This window comes from Pelophylax lessonae (assembly GCF_965119305.1).
Source record: "Pelophylax lessonae genome assembly, chromosome: 5".
Lineage (NCBI taxonomy): Eukaryota > Metazoa > Chordata > Amphibia > Anura > Ranidae > Pelophylax > Pelophylax lessonae.
In genome coordinates this window covers 561866136-561881269 of record NC_138772.1, presented here as the reverse complement: position 1 = coordinate 561881269, position 15134 = coordinate 561866136, and the positions used below count along the sequence as shown (strand labels likewise).

The following is a 15134-nucleotide window of genomic DNA, read 5'->3' as shown; positions in this document are numbered from 1 at the left end:
TCACCCAGGAGGACTACCTTCACCCAGGAGGACTATCTGTACCCATGAAGACTACCTTCACCCAGGAGGGCTATCTGTACCCACAAAGACTACCTTCACCCAGGAGGACTATCTGTACCCACGAAGACTACCTTCACCCAGGAGGACTACTTTCACTCAGCAGGGCTATCTGCCCCCAGGAGGGCTATCTGTACCCACGAAGACTACCTTCACCCAGGAGGACTATCTGTACCCAGGAGGACTATCTGCAGTCAAGAGAACTATCAGCTCCCTGGAAGACTATTTGCAGTCAGGAGTACTATCTGCACCCAAGAACACTATCTGTACCCAGGAGGACTATCTGCACGTTCACACACTGAGCTCAGCGTCCGGCATTTCATGTATGAAGGTGTCACCCTCCACCCACCAAATATCACTCTGAAAGCTAATAATGGCCACCATTTGCTCACCATGCAGGACTTTCCCCTGCGGACAGAAGCAGCCCTCCACGCAGGACGCAGACGCACATCGCTCCTCTGGCTCCTGGGCCATGTTCTTACAGGTGCGGGGACAGGCGGGTCCACAGGCTTCATAGACCAGACCATTATCACATTGCATTGCTGGAAGAGAGTGATCGTTAGACCTCCTATGTACATGTATGCAGCAAACTTCTACAATCTCCTGCTATTAGGGGGCTCGTTGGTCGCAGTGGAACTACAAGACTCAGCATGCATAACATCACATGGGAATACATACGGCAGAGATCCTGCGTCCTCCAACGGATGTAGATCCCACGCTTGTTACACTCCTCCACGTATGTGGCAATGGCCGTACAGAGACAATCGCAGTCACCACCAGAGTCACACCTGAGAGGACAGAAGAGGTAAGTGGTCTGTGGTGTCACATCTTCTGAACATACAGCGACTCTCCTCTGATGTCACCTACCCGCAGGCGTCGTACACACACCAATCATAGAACTGCTGACAGGGGACCTCCTGATGACACGGCAAGAATACCGGCTGCATGAGGACGCCGCAGCTTCTCCTCGCCCAGGTGACCCGGTGACTGTTCTCCTGAGAGAGGAACACACAAGGCCAAAGGAGGTCACCTCACCATCTAATGATGCCACAGTCTGCCCATTACTCAAAGTTCCTCCACCAATCACAGTTCTATCCCACCATCCTCCACCAATCATATCTGTGTCTCACCCACCATACTCCTTGTGACAGACCCAACTGGGACAGGGGCTTTCGGAGAGGACTAGGGCCAAGCCTCCGACCCACTGATTATGGCCTATAGAGGAGACTGGGGTCATTGTCTGCTTCTCTGTGTCAGATCATGGTAAAGAGCTCAGTTCAGCCTCTGATCCTATGGAGAGAGCAGATCATTCTCTAATGATGGACAACCACACGATGGACACTGAGAGCGAGGCTTGGATTAATTCTCTAATTATAGATAACCACACGATGGACACTGGGAGCGAGGCTTGGATTCATTCTCTAATGATGGACAACCACACGATGGACACTGGGAGCGAGGCTTGGATTCATTCTCTAATGATGGACAACCACACGATGGACACTGGGAGCGAGGCTTGGATTCATTCTCTAATGATAGACAACCACACGATGGACACTGGGAGCGAGGCTTGGATTCATTCTCTAATGATAGACAACCACACGATGGACACTGGGAGCGAGGCTTGGATTCATTCTCTAATGATTGACAACCACACGATGGACACTGGGAGCGAGGCTTGGATTCATTCTCTAATGATAGACAACCACACGATGGACACTGAGAGCGAGGCTTGGATTCATTCTCTAATGATAGATAACCACATGATGGACACTGGGAGCGAGGCTTGGATTCATTCTCTAATGATTGACAACCACACGATGGACACTGAGAGCGAGGCTTGGATTCATTCTCTAATGATAGATAACCACACGATGGACACTGGGAGCGAGGCTTGGATTCATTCTCTAATGACAGACAACCATGCGATGGACACTGAGAGCGAGGCTTGGATTCATTCTCTAATGATGGACAACCACGCGATGGACACTGAGAGCAAGGCTTGGATTTATTCTCTAATGATGGACAACCACACGATGGACACTGGGAGCGAGGCTTGGATTCATTCTCTAATGATTGACAACCACACGATGGACACTGGGAGCGAGGCTTGGATTCATTCTCTAATGAGGGACAACCACACGATGGACACTGAGAGCGAGGCTTGGATTCATTCTCTAATGATAGACAACCACACGATGGACACTGGGAGCGAGGCTTCGATTCGTTCTCTAATGATAGACAACCACACGATTGACACTGGGAGCGAGGCTTGGATTCATTCTCTAATGATGGACAACCAGGCGATGGACACTGGGAGCAGGGCTTGGATTAATTCTCTAATGATAGACAACCATGCGATGGACACTGAGAGCGAGGCTTGGATTCATTCTCTAATGATAGACAACCACACGATGGACACTGGGAGCGAGGCTTGGATTAATTCTCTAATGATGGACAACCATGCGATGGACACTGAGAGCGAGGCTTGGATTCATTCTCTAATGATAGACAACCACACGATGGACACTGGGAGCGAGGCTTGGATTAATTCTCTAATGATGGACAACCACACGATGGACACTGGGAGCGAGGCTTGGATTCATTCTCTAATGATAGACAACCACACGATGGACACTGGGAGCGAGGCTTGGATTCATTCTCTAATGATAGACAACCATGCGATGGACACTGGGAGCGAGGCTTGGATTCATTCTCTAATGATAGACAACCACACGATGGACACTGGGAGCGAGGCTTCGATTCGTTCTCTAATGATAGACAACCACACGATTGACACTGGGAGCGAGGCTTGGATTCATTCTCTAATGATAGACAACCACACGATGGACACTGGGAGCGAGGCTTGGATTCATTCTCTAATGATAGACAACCATGCGATGGACACTGGGAGCGAGGCTTGGATTCATTCTCTAATGATAGACAACCACACGATTGACACTGGGAGCGAGGCTTGGATTCATTCTCTAATGATAGACAACCACACGATGGACACTGGGAGCGAGGCTTGGATTCATTCTCTAATGATAGACAACCACACGATGGACACTGAGAGCGAGGCTTGGATTCATTCTCTAATGATGGACAACCACACGATGGACACTGAGAGCGAGGCTTGGATTCATTCTCTAATGATAGACAACCACACGATGGACACTGAGAGCGAGGCTTGGATTCATTCTCTAAATAATGAAAATAAAGCCTCCCTTCTGGAGTGGATGGAAAGGTGCAATATGTGAAATATTAATCTTGTACAGGGTAATAGTCAGAGGGAATATGGTGTCCCTTCTGCAGACTGGGTTGGAGAGGCTCCGTCACTTGGCACAGAAATATTCATCAACAATATCCCTCAAGAGATCGATGAAGATAAATGAATTTCACTGTATAGGGCTGATGGAAGATTGTATGATTGTTTTATAATGACTTGTCTATTGGACAGATTATACAAGTGAAAGCTGGGTAATGAGATTTGGCCAACCCTGGGTCTTCTTTCTGGGGAACTGATGCCGGACTGTCCAGGTAGACAGGTCAGAGTCTCATAGGCTTGTCTAGATGACTAATTGTTACTGTTTACAGTTTGCATTGTTTTGGATAATGTGATCAATCTCTTACCTGATTTTGTGTGCTATATAGTCTGTGTGAATGTTCAATAAAGTGAGTTCCAGTTTGCACCTAAGCTAGTGTCGTCTAGTTCTTGGGTGCAATATTCAGCTATAATACCTGGTTCCAGAGTGGAGGAAGCTGTATACTGACGGAAACACACAGGCTGGGTGCCAGGCAGTCCATCACACTCCTCCAATCATATCTGTGTCCCACCCACCTTACTCCTCCAAATATATCTGTGTCCCACCCACCATACTCCTCCAATTGTATCTGTATCCCACCCACCATTCTCCTTCAATCATATCTGTGTCCCACCAACCTCCAACAATCATATCTGTGTCCCACCAGCCTCCTCCGATCATATCTGTATCCCACTTTTCTCCACCAATCATATCTGTGTCCCACCAGCCTCCTCCAATCATATCTGTGTCCTACTATTCTCCCCCAATCATATCTGTGTCCCACCGTTCTCCACCAATCCTATCTGTGTCCCACCAGCCTCCTCCAATCATATTTGTGTCCCACCATTTTCCTTCATACATATCTGTATTCCACCATTCTCCTCCAATCGTATCTGTGTCCCAACACCCTCCACCAATAATATTTGTGTCCCACCATTCTCCTCCAATCATATTTGTGTCCCAACATTCTCCTTCAATCATATCTGTGTCCTACCACCCTCCTCCAATCATATCTGTGTCCCACCACCCTCCACCGATCATATTTGTGTCTCGCCATTCTGCACCAATCATATCTGTCTCCCACCATTCTCCTCCAATCATATCTGTGTCCCACCACCCTCCACCAATCAAATTTGTGTCCCACCATTCTCCACCAATCATATCTGTGTCCCACCATTCTCCTCCAATCATATCTGTGTCCCACCACCCTCAACCAATAATATTTGTGTCCCACCATTCTCCTCCAATCATATTTGTGTCCCACCATTCTCCTCCAATCATATCTGTGTCCCACCACCCTCCTCCAATCATATCTGTGTCCCACCATTCTCAACCAATCATATCTGTATTCCACCATTCTCCTCCAATCATATCTGTGTCCCACCATTCTCCGCCAATCATATCTGTGTCCCACCATTCTCCGCCAATCATATCTGTGTCCCACCACCCTCCACCAATAATATTTGTGTCCCACCATTCTCCTTCAATCATATCTGTGTCCTACCACCCTCCTCCAATCATATCTGTGTCCCACCACCCTCCACCGATCATATTTGTGTCCCACCATTCTGCACCAATCATATCTGTCTCCCACCATTCTCCTCCAATCATATCTGTGTCCCACCACCCTCCACCAATAATATTTGTGTCCCACCATTCTCCTTCAATCATATCTGTGTCCTACCACCCTCCTCCAATCATATCTGTGTCCCACCACCCTCCACCGATCATATTTGTGTCCCACCATTCTGCACCAATCATATCTGTCTCCCACCATTCTCCTCCAATCATATCTGTGTCCCACCACCCTACTCCAATCATATCTGTGTCCCACCACCCTCCACCAATCAAATTTGTGTCCCACCACCCTCCACCAATCATATCTGTGTCCCACCATTCTCCTCCAATCATATCTGTGTCCCACCACCCTCAACCAATAATATTTGTGTCCCACCATTCTCCTCCAATCATATTTGTGTCCCACCGTTCTCCTTCAATCATATCTGTGTCCCACCACCCGCCTCCAATCATATCTGTGTCCCACCACCCTCCACCAATCATATTTGTGTCCCACCATTCTCCACCAATCATATCTGTGTCCTACCACCCTCCTCCAATCATATCTGTCCCACCATTCTCCTCCAATCATATCCTTGTCCCACCACCCTCCACCAATCATATCTGTGTCCCACCACCCTCCACCAATCATATCTGTGTCCCACCACCCTCCACCAATCATATCTGTGTCCTACCACCCTCCACCAATCATATCTGTGTCCCACCATTCTCCTCCAATCATATCTGTGTCCCACCATTCTCCTCCAATCATATCTGTGTCCCACCACCCTCCACCAATCATATCTGTGTCCCACCATTCTCCTCCAATCATATTTGTGTCCCACCGTTCTCCTTCAATCATATCTGTGTCCTACCACCCGCCTCCAATCATATCTGTGTCCCACCACCCTCCACCAATCATATTTGTGTCCCACCATTCTCCACCAATTATATCTGTGTCCTACCACCCTCCTCCAATCATATCTGTCCCACCATTCTCCTCCAATCATATCCTTGTCCCACCACCCTCCACCAATCAAATTTGTGTCCCACCATTCTCCTCCAATCATATCTGTGTCCTATCACCCTCCTCCAATCATATCTGTCCCACCATTCTCCTCCAATCATATCCTTGTCCCACCACCCTCCACCAATCAAATTTGTGTCCCACCATTCTCCACCAATCATATCTGTGTCCTACCACCCTCCACCAATCATATCTGTGTCCTACCACCCTCCACCAATCATATCTGTGTCCCACCATCTCCTCCAACCATATCTGTGTACCAACAACCTGTCTTCCCAAATCAGATTTTGGTCCCACCTCTCTCCAGCAATCACATATCTGTTCCTCCTTCCCTCACCAATGATATTCCTGCTAAGTGTGGGCAGTCTCTTGATGGTGGATTGGAGAGGCCCTGGTGGGGCTCTTGGCAGGTAACGTATGTCTGGGTCTCTGGGTGTATGGCCATTTCTTACATAGATTGGGCAATTCAAAGTTCTAGCTGGTTGGCAGAATGTACAGCATCTTCCTTTCTATCTTCCTTTCTATAATGAACCCTCTGGAATTGTAGAAGAACAATAAAAAGTAAACCAGGAGACCCCCCAACACCCTGTGCCTGATCTCCATAGGAAAGATGAGGTTCTTGGGGAGCTGTGTCACAGTGAAGATGGGGCGGGACCGCATTAATCCGACACACAAAGAACTGTGACCACTGAGAGTCCCGACCACACCGAGTCTCACTGGAAATATCATGAGATCTGTATCTGCTGCAACACTTTTGGGGTGACCCAACCCTGAATGATACAGCTACAGAACCCTACGTCATCTCATAGAGTCTACTGTCCCCCCATTACATAGGGTCTACTGCCCCCCATTACATAGAGTCTACAGCCCCCCCCATTACATAGAGTCTACTGCCCCCCCCTATTACATAGAGTCTACTGCCCCCCCTATTACATAGAGTCTACTGCCCCCCCTATTACATAGAGTCTACTGCCCCCCCCTATTACATAGAGTCTACTGCCCCCCCTATTACATAGAGTCTACTGCCCCCCCTATTACATAGAGTCTACAGCCCCCCCCCCCATTACATAGAGTCTACAGCCCCCCCCCCCATTACATAGAGTCTACTGCCCCCCCCCTATTACATAGAGTCTACTGCCCCCCCCCTATTACATAGAGTCTACTGCACCCCTTTACATAGAGTCTACAGCCCCCCCTTTTCATAAAGTCTATTACCCTCCTTTACATAGAGTCTACTGCCCCCCCCCCTATTACATAGAGTCTACTGTGCCCCCCTTTCCATAAAGTCTACTGCCCCCCCCCCTATTACATAGAGTCTACTGCCCCCCCCCTTTACATAAGGAGTACGCGGTGTGACCAGATGTCCGCCGTACCGTACACGGGTGCTCAAAGTCATCGCTATGAACCTCCGGACACAACAGGCTCATCCTCCAGCTGTTTCCAAACAGATCGGCTGTGGGTTCCACGATTCCCTGACGGCTGGTGAAATCGTTCTCCGTGTCCCCATCAAAGTTCCCACACAGTCCGCTGACCCTCCCCCGGAACGATGGATCCAGTTTGACGTAGACGCGGGTCCCTGGAGGGAAGGAACCATGTTATCAGGATACCAGAACAGTCAGTGGGTCACCTGGACGAGGTGCAGGAATCCAGGACAGGTGACCCGGTTCACATGTGGAGAAGGTTTTGGGCACAAGGGATGCCGTGAACCTCCAGACAGTCACACGTGTGAACCTCCAGACAATCACACGTGTGAACCTCCAGACAATCACACGTGTGAACCTCCAGACAATCACACGTGTGAACCTCCAGACAATCACACGTGTGAACCTCCAGACACTCACACGTGTGAACCTCCAGACTGTCACACGTGTGAACCTCCAGACAGTCACACGTGTGAACCTCCAGACAATCACACGTGTGAACCTCCAGACAGTCACACGTGTGAACCTCCAGACAGTCACACGTGTGAACCTCCAGACAGTCACACGTGTGAACCTCCAGACAGTCACACGTGTGAACCTCCAGACAGTCACACGTGTGAACCTCCAGACAGTCACACGTGTGAACCTCCAGACAGTCACACGTGTGAACCTCCAGACAGTCACACGTGTGAACCTCCAGACAATCACACGTGTGAACCTCCAGACAGTCACACGTGTGAACCTATATATATATAGGAGCTGACACTTTGACATTCATACAGGATGTGCCGTATATCGAGGCTCACCTCCATCCCAGAGAACGCTGAGTCCCAGCTGAGTGATGAGGATGGTGAAGAGTCCAGCTTGTTCCAGAAGAATTCCGTTCCCGCTGTACATCTTGGGAAGTCTCACCCCCACTCCATTCACCGTCACTTCTTTACCTGAGGAGAGATCGCCCGCCATCTTAATACAATACATCATATGCGGACTATCCCAACATGTCTACCCTTGTGTGATGTACTCCAGGGAATACAAGGAGCCGGGAGCGCTTACACCCATCCAGCCAGGAGAGGCAGTCACACATGTGACAACTCTACAGAATCCAATCATATTTCATGATTATTGCAGCATGTGGGGACCTTCCATACAATTCAATTGAAAATCTCTTTACGCCAACATTCAGATGGGTATGTGTGTGCGGTTATCTAACGTACCCATCACCAGTACCCCCTTCTTGCTGATCACTGGTACCGCCCTTCTTACCCATCACAGGTACCCTCTACTTATCAATCAGCAGTATCCCCTTCCTACCCATTACTGGTACCCCCCACATACTCATCAGTGGCAACCCTATGATCCATACCTACGTACCTTAGTTTGTACTGTAAGCCACAAGTACTCTCTCCCTACCTATCACCTGTACTCCACCTTCTACCCATCACCTGTACCCATTCCCTTCCTATCACTTGTACTCAACCTTCTACCCATCACCAGTACCCCCTCCCTACCTATCATCTGTACCCCACCTTCTTTCCATCACCTATACCCCCTCTCTACCTATCACCTGTACTCCACCTTCTACCAATCACCAGTACCCCCTCCCTACCTATCACCTGTACTCCACCTTCTACCCATCACCAGTACCCCTTCCCTTCCTATCACTTGTACTCAACCTTCTAACCATCCCCAGTACCCCCACCCTACCTATCATCTGTACCCCACCTTCTTCCCATCACCTATACCCCCTCCCTACCTATCACCTGTACTCCACCTTCTACCAATCATCAGTACCCCCTCCCTACCTATCATCTGTACCCAACCTTCTTCCTCAACACCTATACCCCCTCCCTACGTATATCACCTGTACCCCACCTTCTACCAATCACCGGGACCCCCTCCCTACCTATCATCTGTACCCCACCTTCTTCCCATCACCTATACCCCCTCTCTACCTATCACCTGTACTCAACCTTCTACCCATCACCAGTACCACCTCCCTACCTATCACCTGTACCCAACCTTCTTCCTCAACACCTATACCACCTCCCTACCTATCACCTATACCCCAATTTCTACCCATCACCAGTAACCCCTCCCTACCTATCACCTGTCCCCACCTTCTACCCATCACCAGTAACCCCTCCCTACCTATCACCTGTACTCCACCTTCTACCAATCACCAGTAACCCCTCCCTACCTTTCACCTGTACCCCACCTTCTACCAATCACCAGTAACCCCTCCCTAACTATCACGTGTACCCCACCTTCTACCCATCACCAGTAACCCCTCCCTACTTATCACCTGTACTCCACCTTCTACCAATCACCAGTAGCCCCTCCCTACCTATCACCTCTACCCCACCTTCTACCCATCACCAGTACCTTCCCTTCCTATCACTTGTACCCGACCTTCTACCTATCACCAGTACCTCCTTCCTACCTATCACCTGTACCCCACCTTCTTCCTATCACCTATATCCCCTCCCTACCTATCATCTGTACCCCACTTTTTACCCATCACCAGAACCCCTTCCCTACCTATCACCTGTACGCCATCTTTTACCAATCACCAGTACCCCCTCCCTACCTATCACCTGTACTCCACCTTCTACCGATCACCAGTACCCCCTCCCTACCTATCACCAGTACCCCACCATCTACCCATCACCAGTACCCTCTTCCTACCCATTTCTGGTACCCTCTCCACATCTCACCCACCTTTTAGCAGGTGAACAATGGTATTTCCAATCATAACCACTACAGATTTGGTGCAGGTGATCCCACTGCTGCCACACGGCACGTTCTCGGTGGTGACAGTAAAGAGTCCATGGTTTTCTCTGGCCAGGACATACTGGCAATCTCCCAGGAAGGTGAACGATCTTCCATCGAAGGTGATGTAATGAGGATCGCCAGTTGCGGTGCAGAGTCCGGCACACTGGTGGTCAGTGCACTCCCAGCGGCGGTCCTTACACACACTGCGGGAAAAAGAAGACGCTGCCATCTGTATCTGACACATCGACATTCACTCAGAATACGGCCAATATGATCCAACTAACAATGTTCCAATAATCCTACCACAGCCACCAGAGCCAATCAGAACCCTCCCCTGCCAATCCCATTTATGTATATTGCGGCTTTTCTGAGTCACAGACCAGCATGTACCAAATGAAGCCCAAACTCATGATTTTTAAACATTTTCCAGGTCAGTGGCTCACAAACACCAGCCGGGAAACTGATTTATTTTCAACTGGAAGGGCATAACATAATTCCAACCATCAATTCAGGACAGACTTAAATTTTCCCAAAATTTCCAGAGTTTTAATTTGAGCACATTTTTCAAATGTCATTTTTAATTATGGTTAAGTCTACAAGGGACCATTTTTGATGGTCATTTGTGGTCCATGCTATTGTCACCCAAATGGCATGGGGAACCCCCCACTGACCCCTACTAAGTATCTCTAGTGTCTTGCCCCATCCTTTTCCCTGATACTACCTTCCAGACTTTTTCTATTCGATTTCCCCCTCTTCCCGTAGACCTCATTTATTTTCTAACCTTCTCTTCTTCTAATCTCGTTCACTAACATCACCATATCCAAGGTATTTATAGGCCTCAACCTAATAGTCTGTATTTGTAACGTCATCAGGTGAACCAGACGTTATCGGAGATGTGGCCCCGATTCCCATTACAGGACTAATTTTAGTCTACCAGACCGCATTTTCTTGGCACTGCAGTAACCAAAGTGTTCCAACACCATTTGAATGAATACAAAGAGGTTTCACACTCTACTCTATGTCTATTTTAGGTTGGTTTGAGCTTCTATGTTCAGCACTTGCTTGAAATTTTGGTAAATTCCAATAATAATTGAATAAAACTGGTAAAATGTAAAGAGACAGAAAACTGTTGTAGTTTCTGGTTTATTTAATTGTTATATACAGTATATATTAGTGTCTCTTTAAAGTTGGTATTTTTCAGGTGGTATCACTGTTCTATTAAGTCTCCATCTTTCCACATGTCCCAGGAGATGTACTGACTGTGACAGGAGTCACTTTGGGCATGGGGGTTGTGGACCCCAAATTCCTTTCGAGAGGTTGGGGGGCACCATGCCCAGCCTTATGGGGCTCTCCTATGTTTAAGTCACCCTGCGTCTATTATGGATGCAGGGTGACCAAGAGGGTGGTGAACACTGAGAATATGGTTGGACTCCTTCAAATGGGACAATAATATGCATTAACCATATCTCTCAGGAAATATGGAGATCTATTTTATTTCTTTACACTGTCAGGCACAGGAAGTGCAGCTCCTAATTTGGGCGTCCAGGAACTATGAGAGACACCATGTCTGCTAATCATTGAAGTGCTTTTGTCTAAAATAGAGTCTGAGACAGCTTTTCCATTCACCTATTGTTAAGTGTGCTAATGAGCCCACCTGTCTGTCTGCTAGGGGATTTAATTACACAGAGTAATGTGTATTGGGGATCGTATAGAAACCATTGTGTGATGTGGTGGGTGGATCTGTGTAATTGCTCATGTTGTATTCTCAAACTGTATATAAAAAGCTGTGTTTCTTTCAATAAAGGTGAAGAAGAGAGTTAATTCACCCTCAATCTAGAGTCCTGTCTCTCATTGGGGGAATCGGCTACAAGGGATTGCTATGTCCTCCATACTCCCTTGGATAATCCCTGAGCTCTTGTAAGAGCTTGTGTAAGAGCTTGTTCTGCTGCACTCTCTGGGGAAAGAGAGGTTCACCCACAGGAACCTGGAGCCTTGTCATAGGTCCAGGGTGGGTAGGAGATGCCAAGACTAACCAAGCTGCGGCGGTTTGTGGGGTCTGAAGTGGTTATGGTGTCTGGTGTGGAGTGCTTGGAGCCCTTGGGAAGCACTAGGAGCATCTGTCAATGGAGGTACCCAGTCAGGGGTGCCCTGTTCCGTTACGCTGACTAACCCGGAAGAATGTTGCCTATATAGTAGACACGTCCAAAGATCACATCGTGGCCCTCCTTTTTCGGCACTCATGGCCACTTTACCTCTTGCGAGGTACAACACTTTCTACAACTCGCATGGGTTTTAATACCACCTGGATCTATAGCTTTCACCACAAAATGCCTACTGAGATGTTTCCTCCTAGCTGCTAGGGCAGGTATACCTGGGAACTGGAGGACTACAACCTGGGAATGGGTAGTGGAGCTGGAATGTCTTGTGTGTATGAATGATGGTTATATTGTATGACCAGGATGTACAATTTACCAATAAATGGAGCTTCTGCTTTACTTTTAGACATCATTGACCTTAAAACATGGACATTTGGTTTTTCCCTACTGAGATGAGATTACAATAAAATGAGGGAGCCCCCTTTGGTTGGATTCCCCCCTCCTGATATCCCTTTACGTTCCCATCTCCCTAACCACCACCTTCTCTCCCTCTCCATGTTCATCCGCCTGCTATAAATTCTCCTAGTGGTGGGATATGTAACCCCCTCTCATACCCAATACAAGTGCTTGATCCTGCCACTCCTCGAGCCAAGCATGGTTCGCGTCAACTTCAGAACAAGTAGTTTGACGCCGACACTCAGCTTATAATCTACGTTCCTGTGCTTTTTATATTTGGAACTTTTGTTTGCTTTTTTTCCATATTGTCTCAAAACATCAAATACCAACAAAATACACCAAACACTGGAAAACACACAAAGAATACAAAAAAAGATATATTCTTCCTCATTTGTGGGGTTGTTTATGTTTTTTTCTGCAACTTTTTTTTAGCAATTGTTCAAGATTATTATCTCTCCTTATTTTCCCTAAAAAAAAAAAAACAAAACAAAGAAAAACCCCCAAGGAAAAGACCCAAAATATTTTTTTTTCTCATTTTTTTAAATCAGTTTAGTCTTTCCCTCGGTTTTATTACTTGCTTTCTTAGTGTATTTGGTTGGGTTTTTTTAGGTTTATTTAAGAAATTTCACTTTTTCTTTTTTTTACTTCATTTTTTTCTGATGTATTTTGTTGTTGAAGAGGAACATCAAATGAAAATAAAATAATCCCACCTTAAAAAACCTGTCAAAACTCTTTACATTTTTCAAGGGGATGTTTTCACGTTTCACTTGGCCCATTCACACTGCCGCGATTTGTCAGGCGACTTGTCAGCCTGACAAGTCGCGGTTGGTCGCGGTCCATTGAGTAGTACAGGACCCGTTCTAATAAGAGCGACACAAGTCGCTCCAACTTAGAAAAAGGGTCCTGTACTACTTTGGGGCGACCTCGAAGCGACTTGCATAGACTTCCATTATGTGAAGTCCCTACAAGTTGCGCCGAAGTCGCGGTGCACAGCGGTGCGCGCAACTTCACAGGTCGCCCCCCGAAGTCGTGTCGCCTCAGTGTGAACCGGCACAATGTTTCTCAAACTTTTTTCCCCAGAGGAATCCCTAAAATAATCTTTAGGTTTTGGGGAACTATTCCTAAAACAATTCTTTGGGGGTCAATTGAGAAGATGTCCCCTACGTTGTTGGTCAGTGGTATGAATGCACCCCTTATGATGGTGGTCAGAATGCCACGTTTACATGAATCTAAGATAATTGGTGTCTTCCTGCTTGTTTTCCCGTATGGCATTGGTCCTGGAACTTTGCAGGAAAACCTAAAACCCTGTGGAGGAAACCTCAGATTCCATGGAACCCTGTTTGAGAATGCCTGGCCACACTCATCTCAAGAGACAACAAAACAAGCACAAGGTGTAAAAGGTGATCCTGAAAAATGGTCGCCCACATCAATGCAGCTCAAGTTTGGATTTTTTATTTTATTTTACTGAATTCAGGTCAAACCAAAATGATGGGATTCCCTCATCGCTGCTGACTATAGTGCCACTGCAATGCACAGTCTTATCGGAGAGCCCTCCCTGCCAGGCTTACCAGGTGTTGCAGTCTTTGCTGATGGTCTGGTTGGGCTGGTAGAGTTTCCCATGGTGATGGCAAGGACAGCCCTCGGGGGGGACACATCGATTGTCCTGTCACAGAAAGGAAATAACATCACATCAGACCTGTGAAGCACATCCAGCCAGAAATGATCAAAACGTATTTCTATGAAGACTGACCAGAAGTACGGTGCCATCCGGGCACACACATCCATCCACCGCATCAACGCATGTCTGGTTTTGGTCCACGTTGTCACAGGTGAGCAAGCAGGATCCATATTTATAGACCAAGTCACTGGGACAATAGGCAACTTCAGGGCAGCTGGACCCTGTGCAGTTCCAAACTCCATTCTCACAGATACTGAAAGAGGAAACATGATAAATAAGAGAGAACTTCAACCAGAAAGACTGCTGAGACTGACAGACATCGGGGACAGAGAGACAGGGAGAAACTGGGGCAGAGAGACTGAGGAACACCAGGCACCCAGGACTGACAGACATTGAAGACTGACTGACAGTGAGAGTGCAGAAACAGACTGCTATACCACAGAGATAATGATCAATGAACCATAGGATACATAAAGCTTAGTACATAAGATGGCTGGTTGGGCAACTTCCTCATTACTTAGTTCTGATGATTGCCCTCCTGGTGAATAATCCGGAAATTATTATTTTCAGCAACTTGGAAAAAGTCGTAATGTGGTTGAGACATTCAATGAAATCAACCTATCCTGTGTGGCTGAGAAAACAGGCCATAGAGTGATTTCATCAGACATCTCCTACCACTGTGTCCACCGACATCTCCGACATCTCCTACCACTGTGTCCACGATATCTCCGACATCTCCTACAACTGTGTCCACTGTCCACCGAC

The 15134-nt window shown here is 47.5% G+C and overlaps 1 protein-coding gene across 1 annotated transcript in view; it reads right to left on the bottom strand.

Moving 5' to 3' along the window:
* Nucleotides 1-15134, bottom strand: part of LOC309556619 (SCO-spondin-like) — a 204513-nt gene that overhangs the window by 151220 nt on the left and 38159 nt on the right. The window contains exons 19-26 of the mRNA XM_082259053.1: nucleotides 14442-14622; nucleotides 14260-14354; nucleotides 10086-10342; nucleotides 8174-8308; nucleotides 7320-7522; nucleotides 925-1052; nucleotides 736-845; nucleotides 450-599 (exon numbers count right to left, since the gene is read on the bottom strand). Of these exons, the coding sequence (XP_082115179.1) occupies nucleotides 450-599; nucleotides 736-845; nucleotides 925-1052; nucleotides 7320-7522; nucleotides 8174-8308; nucleotides 10086-10342; nucleotides 14260-14354; nucleotides 14442-14622 (1259 nt within the window). The remainder of the gene's footprint in view (nucleotides 1-449; nucleotides 600-735; nucleotides 846-924; nucleotides 1053-7319; nucleotides 7523-8173; nucleotides 8309-10085; nucleotides 10343-14259; nucleotides 14355-14441; nucleotides 14623-15134) is intronic.